General features: G+C 36.1%; 1 protein-coding gene across 5 annotated transcripts in view; it reads right to left on the bottom strand.

Moving 5' to 3' along the window:
- Positions 1-1145: 1145 nt before the first annotated feature.
- DUS1L (dihydrouridine synthase 1 like) overlaps positions 1146-10414 on the bottom strand; it is a 31306-nt gene continuing 22037 nt past the window's right edge. For all 5 annotated transcript variants that reach the window (XM_058167007.1, XM_058167004.1, XM_058167005.1 and 2 more), the window contains 7 exons: positions 9959-10103; positions 9227-9323; positions 8125-8213; positions 7378-7544; positions 4578-4615; positions 2490-2565; positions 1146-1637 (listed from right to left, as the gene is read on the bottom strand). In XM_058167007.1, coding sequence (XP_058022990.1) covers positions 1489-1637; positions 2490-2565; positions 4578-4615; positions 7378-7544; positions 8125-8213; positions 9227-9323; positions 9959-10103 — 761 coding nt within the window. In that variant the 3' untranslated portion in view covers positions 1146-1488. The remainder of the gene's footprint in view (positions 1638-2489; positions 2566-4577; positions 4616-7377; positions 7545-8124; positions 8214-9226; positions 9324-9958; positions 10104-10414) is intronic.

Below are 10414 nucleotides of genomic sequence, written 5' to 3'. Positions count from 1 at the left end.
GGCATGTCTTTGTCATTCTAAGATAATTTATGAAGCTGTTAGAAGAAATCTTTCTGAGTCACAATATAGTAACAAGATTTTTTACTCTGAATTATTTCTAGTTCTTCAAGTGCCCAAATATTTAAAAGATACTAACATTTCCTTGGACAGCCATTTAATGTAATGGCTTTTATTTCTAAAAATCACGATAGTCTGATAAGGGTAAACATTTCTCCTAATGGCCTATCTGATATCCATAGTGGAGGTGTGTGTGTGGGTGTTATAATGAGAATTACTCTTTCAGCAATATTTGTTCCCAAACATGTCAATATTCATGGGTTGATGTGCAGACAAACTCACAGAATGTTCAAAACCTTGCTCTCTCTTGAAAGCAAAAACCTTTATATTTCTAGTGTAGCTATTTTAGAATGAAATCTATTTCTCTTATATCTCTTTTGAAAGAGATTAGTAAATGGCCCAAGTAACTCTTTCCCAACTAACTTATTAAAGAATGGGCTTATGGTTAGTCAATGTCCTTTATGATGCATATAACCTGCTCTAATATACCATCCATCACAGAGGTGAGTAACCCTTTATCCTTATCTCTTAAAGGACAATCCACTGGAGGTATCCAAGATTGGGCAAGTAAGTTAGGACCAAAACTAAATTTCAGTGGAAATTTCTGTTTTCCTTCCTGGACTAAGATTGCAAGGCAAGAACAACTAGCAACATCATTACAGGATTTTAAAAGGGAAATCAGGCTAACACCAGTACCAAATTAGGTCAGGAGCCATAGATGTGCCATTAGTCAGAAGCCAACCTCTGTGCCATTAGTAAAAACATTGTTTTCATTGTTCAAAATCAACACGAAACACATAATGTTCTGCTTTCATTTTTGGCATCATTTGACTTGCTGATTTGCAGTTTTCCAACAAAAGCAGTTGCAGACACACTATTTTCATTAAGCTAAAAACATAAAAATCTAAAGCCAATAGTCCATTGTCCTGTTAATTACGCTTCCCTCTTTTGAGCTTTACTGTCCTTTTACACATATCATCCTGCCTGTGCCCAATGCCAGCTTCAAACAAACCTTTAATTTTTTTAAAAATTTAGAGTTCATACATACTGTGCCTTAATTGTGTTTTAGTTATAATATTCCAGAAAACTACTTTTATAAAAGCTTTATTTGCCAATTTTAAAACCATACATAAAGTTTAAAACAGGCAGGTCGTATCTTTAGAGATGTCTCCAATGCAGCATTGTAAGGCCAGAACTTCTGGCTCAGTCTTTGAAGTCTTTTCAACACAGCATGAAAACTTTAATTGCATCCTTTTATTTCCATTACAGGACTTTTCCCTGAGAAAGTAACTTTTTCTTAAGTAAAATTTGTCATTAATTTTAAAACAGGCCTTGTGGTGTCAACAGCTGTGTTCTGGAAGCAGAGGTTTCTTTGGCCCAGGGAGGGAGGAGGGAGGGCAGTCAGAAGATCCAGGAGGGCTTTCCAAGGTTTCATGCCATACCATTGAGAGCCTCTTTAAGCAACATTGTTTCTTCCACCTCACCTTGCTGTGTTGTCCGGTTAATATTTTCCATATGGGATTGGCCACTTTTCCACAAAATAGACCTTTCATGTTTGGTTTTAAAAAGCAGACCGTGACCTGAAAAAGCAAATGAAGACAATACATCCTGAATGGCTAGCAGCTGAAGAATAAGAAATGGAAAAGATTCCATTCAGAAGGTTGCTATATTAAGCAGAAAACTAAAATGATCCCAAATACAAATGGTATTATTACTATGATCAAATGGCTAAAATGGGGTTGACATTAATTTTTAAAAGCCACTGCGCAGAAGTTGATTATTTAAAGGGAAAGTAAAAAACCCAATAATTTTATATCTTTATGGCAAGACAGGATTCTCTATAAAAGTAACAGAAATGTTTATTCATGACCACTTGCTGATCTGATTCTGAGAGTTATTTTTGTGTGACTTGATTAAAGAAGGTCACTTCTGTATTAAAAGTAATGTGGCTTTCAAAATTCATACAATTAACATTTTTTTAAAAAAATCCTTACAATTTAGCTCCTGAATCACATACATCAGATGAAAATAAAACCACAAGAGTTATTTTTTAAAAAAGATGATAGTTATTAGTATTTCAAAAGAGAGAATTATTTTGAAAGTAAATTTTACATACAGGATCATAGCTTAACTGACTGTGGTTAATATATTCTAGAGCTATTTGGGGAATAAAGGGTGTAACTGTCATGCTATAATTTGGATGTAGTCCTTTTTTTTGGTAATGATGTAAGAAAATCTGCTTTGATTTTATTAAATCAAGCATGTTATTTCCAGGAAATATTTCTGATTTGCCTTTGGAGTAAACAGTATTTGAAATGTAAGCTATATATTTACAAGTATAAAATCATGCAACATACTTAAAAATTCCTTCCTTTAGAAGTTTAGTACCTTGTTATTTTGAAAAACTGAGTTTTCGTTACATAGACACTCACCAGGACAATCTGCTGTCTCTCTGAAAGCTCTTTTCTTACAGCAGCCTCGACACAGATTAAATACGCATTTGTTACCCTACGAAGAGATGCAAATTAGTTCATTTTTCATATGATATCACATTGCCAGTAAGTTCTATGTAGTCCCTGAATTAAAGTGTGAAAGGAATCTAAAAACAGAAAAAAAACTCTTAATAGATTGCCATTTCTTAAGAAAAAGATAATTCATCCTCCCTTTAATAGGATTTACTGCTAATCCAGGAAAAAAGGGCAAGACTTAAAAGGAGGATATCATCTGTTTAAAGCCTCCCAAGCTTTGCTGAAACCTTTTAAAATGTGTGTGTATCATGCAGATTTATTTAAAGATCTAGAACACTGACAAAGTGGACACATCAATTTTAGAAGAATCTAGGTAAACCTTAAACACCATGGCAAATCACATCACTATCATTAAAACATTGACTCTTGCCAACATTTCCCACCCATCTAAGTATTTGGACAAAATAGCCATCTACTCCCAAGCTGTACAGATATGGACTAAAGATTATAATATTAACTTTATGGTGCAGACAAATTACCACAGCTACATTGAGAGAACATCCTACTGAAAAATAACCTTAATACATGAACTCTGCTACCCCCCCCGTTCCCCCCCCCCCTCAACAGACCAGTGTCAAGAAACACTGCAGGTTATGGATTATCCTGATGATCACAAGTTTCCCCAAGATGAAAATAGCTAATGTTCCAACAGCTGAAAAGAGTTACTGATATGTTTGTATTTCAGAAGACGGGATTAGACAGACAGCAGACCTTTTTAGAATAATTTATATAATCTGGTGGAAGTAAAATCTATTAGGCCCACTGACCAATAAAATATATATATACAAGCCAAAGCACAACAAACTCAAATGTTTAGTCAGTTATGATCCCACCACAGGCAGTAATACATGCCATCTTTTTTCTTGAGCAGATGTTGATGTCACTGTATTATTTGTCTATAATTGTCTTTGAGAAAAAAGCAAGATCCAGTAGTTGATTATTCACCACAATCACAGCAGATGGTTTATGATTCAACTCCCTTATGGATACAAATCTATTCCTTCTTGTTTAATCTATCTATTCCTACTATGCAGAAAAATTTAAAGAATCCATCATAGATTTGGATAGCATTATGCTTCTCTTTACAGGTAGTCCTCGCTTAGCAACTATAATTGGAACCAGCAACTCGATCACTAACTGCCACAGTTGCTAAGCAAAAATCATGTGACCATGAGTCTTATGACCTCACTGTCCCTTTGGTAGTTAAGCAAACCACTACTGTTGTTAAGTGAAGCATCACATAGCTGTGACGTATTTTATGTTGCCTTCTGTATTAATTCTGCTTGTTGCAAGCCAGTGTTGCGAGCACAGAGATGGTGATCATATCATTGTAGGACACTGCAGCAGTCACAAATGCAAAGATTGGTTGCAAAAGCAATTTTTTTACACTGTTGTAACTTCAACAATTATTAAATGAGGCAAGAGATAGGTGAGGACTCGCTGTACTGTGCTTTGGTAGTGAAGGTTTTTAAAATTAAGAGAAGTGGTATAAAGTGCTTCCTGTAGGTGGCAGTACATTTCCAGATAACTTAGTAAAATCTCCTTGTTCTAAGATCTACTGGTAAGTGATATTTCATTGGACTAAACTGATTTTGCCAAGGACGGTCAGACCCAGTTCATACTTGCATGGGAATCTTCTAGAAAATAACAGGGCTGTAGGTTAGACTGGGTTATGCTGTATGGTTTCTAAGAAAGCTGTCTGCCTTTTTGGCCTACCTTTCTAAGCAAGCATCTTACAGCATTTAAGCCTATAATGAAGGCATATGATAACTGATTTCTTATTAACATAGTGCTTATGACTTTATTTTAAAGACTAGAGGATGAAATAGTTTCAATCATTTAAATTTTTAGATCGCAATTTTACTGGGAGGAATATTATTGAAACTAATGTGGCAGCAGGTCCCTTGGCTCAATGCACAAGATTTTTAAGCATTTATCATTCCACTCCAGGTTGTAACGATTAGCGCATTAATGAAATGTTTAAAGATTCACCTTTGGATTTCCACACTGATCACACTTTGCATATTTAGCTGAAACAAAGAAAATGAATTAGATTTCAGGTTATTTCAAACATTTCCCCAGAAAGTGACATACAATTTCTATCTCTTGAAATTAAAATCAAGTCTGGAAAAAAATAGTTAAAGAGAGATTTTTAAAATACCCTAATTTAAATAAAAAGCTAGGATGAGATGCTGGCCATGAAAAAAATATAATACCTGTTGAAGGCAACACCTTTATAAAGCTAACAGGGTTACAAAAGAGCGGAATAGTATTTCTGCTTGCAACTCTTTTGCAATATTCAGTTGGCCTTGCTTCAAATAGTTTTTGAAATTAAATGTTCCACTATTAGCTAAAAGATGTAACAGATTTATTGAAGAGAAAGAATATAGAGAACAAGACAACTAAGGATTGCATTTGTCAGTTAAAACTGTTCTTATAGAGACTTCAAACAACAGTTAAAAACATTCCACAACCAACAGAGGCTCTACTCCTGGACAATGCTCAGTGCTTTTGTTCTGTCCCAAAACTTCAGGAATATCAAAATTTGTGATGCAATTACTGTGTAGCATATATTTTTATTTAACCACTAAAAAACAAAGAAGCATTTTAAAAAAGAAAAAAATATCAGTAAGTGGACAAAGAAATTGTAAAAGTTGTATAATTGGTGCTCAGTATATTGTTGATAAAGGGTTAATCATAAAAAGCAGAATGCACTCAATTATTTTAAACAAAAAACAACATATTTTAAAGGCCTTTTTACATGTCTGAGTTGAAAGCTTGAAATGCTTGTCTATTTTTATTACTTAAAGATAAATCATCCAATAGAAAAAAGGAAATTTATCAATAGATTAATTAACTTATTGATATCCATTGTTAATGAAATATTTAGTTTCTAACTTCCCTTTTGTTACACTCTGGTATGTAATATTTATAAAGATTTCAATTGTTCACCTATTTCTAACTTCAAATCTTTTAATTAATTCTTTTTCCCCTTAAAAACATACTCTAAATGTTTAAAATTGTTGTGCTGTATACTTATATACTGAAGTTGTTTTTGCTTGAATTTAGTCAAACTTCTATTGTGAATATATGCTAATTTATGTTACATGTTTATGTTAATAAATTATTAACATATTAATAAATTATGTTAATTCTCCCAATGTTCCATATTCTCCAGGTTTAAGTTCCCAATCTGACACCATTGGAAATATCTCTTTTCCAAAATTGCACTAAATTATCTCTGGGAGTGTTAATATGGATCTTAGTAAATTGTAGTATTTTTGTTGTTAGGGCCTGGAAAAATGCCTAATTTTTAAAAAGAAAAAAATATCAGTAAGTGGACAAAGAAATTGTAAAAGTTGTATAATTGGTGCTCAGTATATTGTTGATAAAGGGTTAATCATAAAAAGCAGAATGCACTCAATTATTTTAAACAAAAAACAACATATTTTAAAGGCCTTTTTACATGTCTGAGTTGAAAGCTTGAAATGCTTGTCTATTTTTATTACTTAAAGATAAATCATCCAATAGAAAAAAGGAAATTTATCAATAGATTAATTAACTTATTGATATCCATTGTTAATGAAATATTTAGTTTCTAACTTCCCTTTTGTTACACTCTGGTATGTAATATTTATAAAGATTTCAATTGTTCACCTATTTCTAACTTCAAATCTTTTAATTAATTCTTTTTCCCCTTAAAAACATACTCTAAATGTTTAAAATTGTTGTGCTGTATACTTATATACTGAAGTTGTTTTTGCTTGAATTTAGTCAAACTTCTATTGTGAATATATGCTGTTAATTCTCCCAATGTTCCATATTCTCCAGGTTTAAGTTCCCAATCTGACACCATTGGAAATATCTCTTTTCCAAAATTGCACTAAATTATCTCTGGGAGTGTTAATATGGATCTTAGTAAATTGTAGTATTTTTGTTGTTAGGGCCTGGAAAAACGCCTAATTTTTAAAAAAGGATGGTCTCTATTCAAAATTTGGTTTCTAAACTTTTTTAAATAGTACTGTTTACAGGTAGCCCTATTTGTCCGTCTATTCAAGGAGCTGAATAGCATTGAAAAACTGGACTTATGACCCATGCTTCCAGTTGTTACAATACCCCTTTGCAGCCACATGAACAAAATATTGGGTCCCTGGCAGATGCCCACACTTGCGATCATAGGGACATGGTAATTAGAACTCCTCCCCATCTCTCCCTCCTTTTGGCTACCTCGCTTCCCAAGTGTTGTGAGAATGGGTGCACTATTTAAAGAATAGTAGACTTACCCATTCTCATGAGACCGGGGTAAGACGAGAAGGTTTCTGAAGGAGCATGAGAAGGGGATGTGCAGCTTGGAGGAGGAATGACACACCCAGTGTGAAGAATATGATCTTCTGAAGCACTGCAAGAATCAGGGTCCTCCAAATAGGAGGGTATTCCCTTGCCTTAAACCATTGTTCTTTAATTGCTCTTAAAATGCAGCAAATACAAAACTCCAGCACCTTTTGACCCTCTCTCTCTCAGCACAGCGATGGCATCTATTCCTTTATTCTCTCACCTGATGCTAAGAAATCCCTACCCTTGCCATGCACTTAAATACAAAGAGGGACTATATGTTAATTGCACAGTCCCAACATTTTCCAAATGTTTATTTGGTGACTTGTAGTTGCAGAAATTTTGAGAAATTCCATTCCCTATGCTTGAAAAGATATATTTTAGAAATATAAATGCCTGATGCTCCTATTTTTAGTACAGTTATACCCATCGACTATATATATACAGCTTTATAACTTACGTTTTAATGAGGGATCAAAGCTTTTATTGGGATTCCTTAACTTCTTCTTTTGTTTGTTTTTTGAGAGAGAATCAGAGTTCCCATCTTCTTCATCCTCCAGAGCTCGTTTCCCCCGAGTAGTTCCTTCTATGCCAGATGGGGCATTTTTGTTGCACGCTTCCTTAGGCCTGTGAAGGTTGAATATGAAAACATCTAAAATGCAAGCCAACAATTACTTTCTTTGCTAATACCACCAATTTAAGACCCTACAGAAGCTCCTTAAAAATAACAAAGCAGAGATACCACATGTTCTCCTGCCATCTTTGTTCCATTGTAGAAAAGATATGAGGTCATGTGAGAGAACACTAATTGGATGAACACTGATGAATATCAGTTATAAATAGTTATATAAACAGAGATTAAAGAGGGAAAAATAGTCTTCCAATCACCTTTTTGCTTCCTATCCTGAAGGAAGTGTATACCGAGTAAGTTTTTTTAAAAAATTCGTTTCAACATCAACTCGGAAGTAACAAACACATACACCTCAATACATACAAGGAGGGCTATTCAGGGGGAAAATATCACCTGTTGCAATTATCATTACAGCTCTTGTTACATGGCAGAGTGAAAAAAACTCAGAGTGCCATGGACAGACTTCTTAAACTATCATTCCAGTACTATATTCCTGCACCTTCAAGATTACTTTGATAAACTGTATGGATTGCACAAATTAATCTGACAAATTAACAATGCAATATAAGCACTCACCCTGGTCTTAGGTATGGCTGACAAATCCAGTGAAAGAAAGGTAATCCTCCCTTTGGTTTCTCTTCTTCCTTCAAAAGCGCTATTTCTTCCTACATATAGAGTAGAAACAATGACAAATTCAATTTTTATAGGGAAGAACCACCCTAGCCTGATAAAGTAAAAATGAAAATAAAAACAATGCATAAAACCAATACATAAGCATGTATTAAGCCAGAGTTCCCCAACTTTCCAGCTTTGCGGACCGGCAGGGGGAGAGGTAGAGGGGATGGTTCTGTGTGAGCGGCAGGTAAGTATACACGCGCAGCTCCATTTAGGTGAATGCCAGGCACACGTGCCTGCCGCTTGCGCAAATGGCGCATGAGCACGTGGTCACCCGCTGCTCATGCAAGTGCGCCCGTTCCACTGTCTGACTCCGAATGGCTCAAGGCTGAATAGTGGGCCATGGCCTAGGGGTTGGGGACTCCGGTATTAAACCATTCGATGAAACTAGAAAATGGAGACTGTTCAAGCATTGTTCACATATTTGGATAGGGAATTTTGAGAAATAGCAGCATGCTGGAATAGCAGCTCTCATCGCAGAAGTTGTCCTACCATTCATTCATCCTGCCTCTTTTTCCTACTCATCATTTAACCTTACTCACAAGTGCTGTTACTTTAAGAATCAACTCCCATCTCTTATTCTTTCTTACACATTCCTTTACCCCTACTCACACCAAAGCAAATCTATTCCAACTCCCTGCCCATACCATACTTCCTGCACGCCCCTTAGCCCTATCAACAATAGCAGTGGCACAGCCTTCTCTCCCTTTTTGCCTTCCTTTTCAGTTTTTAATAAGTCCCCAAGTAGGCAACACCTAACCCACCTACTTGCTACCTCTATTTTTAAAGAAACCCAGTGGGCCTGGCTGGACCCCAGGAGCAATAGGAAGAAATAAAGAAAGCAACTGGCTAAAATCTGCTGCAATCATTACACACTTTCAGTAATAAGAAGTTGTTACGAGACATCAGTTTATCTTATTTGACAAAGAGAAGTCCTACAGTACCAAGCTTTTCCCCATGAAAAGTTCAGGGCTACTGCAACACCCAAAGCACCAGCTGGTACCTGGCAATGCAACTTCAGCTCCCTGTTGACAGCCACGAGTCCTTCCAGTGTTTTCACTTTTGCTAATTCATCACGTAGCTGCTGGTGAATCTGCAACCTGAGAGAAACCAACACAAATGGTGAAGAGGAGATTTCAGTCTAATTTTAGCAGATGAGATGTACAGCTTCCATTCTCCTCTGCCATGAAATTCCGCTCCTTACACCAATGGTGGAAACCCGCTGTGAGATATCGCATAAAACACTACAAACAGCAAAATCACTCAAAATCTATAGAGATTCTCAGTCATCCAGGTCATGTTTATACCAAAGGTGCTTTTTCAGAAGGCAATTGGACTTGCCTCATGAAAAAGCACCTTTGGGACAACCATGACCTGGATGACTGAGAATCTCTACAGACTTTGAGCTATCCAATTTGGGATGAACACCCTTTGAATGGTGTGAGAGCAGAAATGGATTTCCCGGGGGGGGGGGGGGGAGGAATTGCAGACTACAAGAACCAGGAGCACCATTCAGGTGACCCTGAGGACACAGATAAACCTCCAAGTGCTTCAAGGACTGTCTAAAAAGGATGCAGATTACCAGGTGTCTGCAAGGAATATAAATCCTTCCATTCCCCACTATCCTGTCAGAGCTGAAGAAGCTTTTGGATGAGAAGCGAAACTTTTTAAAGGAAAAAACAAGAAAGTCCAGTTGCTTCCTGAAAAAAAGCACCTTTGGGACAGAATCACTCACGTGTGATGCCAAAGTTTGAAGAGATGAGCTCTGACATAGGACAACGGGCAAGGATATTGCTGTACTATTTGTAGGTATTCCTCAGCCACCTCCCAGACGACAGGATTTCTTCCTTCAAATAAAGCGGGATTATGAAGATTGCCCTCTAAAAGAAGAAAATCAAAAAAAAAAATGGTAAGCAGTTTTTGCCTTAACTGATACATGAAGGATTCCCGATGGGAATTAGCTGGTGCTGCTGGGAGCTAGAGAGCAAGTTAAGCACTTCCTTCTCTTGCTTCCAAACTTGTCATCCAAATATTCCATATTCTCAGTATCTCTGCAATCACACATTGGAAACCCGAATTTGTGACTAAATTACAGGCAGTCCTTGCTTACTGACTGTTCATTCAGCTACTGCTCAAAATTATGACAGAGCTGAAAAAGGAAAATTTCAACTGCTCCTTGAATCTGTAGCTG

Source organism: Ahaetulla prasina, chromosome 2, assembly GCF_028640845.1.
Source record: "Ahaetulla prasina isolate Xishuangbanna chromosome 2, ASM2864084v1, whole genome shotgun sequence".
NCBI classification, from domain to species: domain Eukaryota; kingdom Metazoa; phylum Chordata; class Lepidosauria; order Squamata; family Colubridae; genus Ahaetulla; species Ahaetulla prasina.
This window is presented reverse-complemented; position numbering and strand designations above follow the sequence as displayed.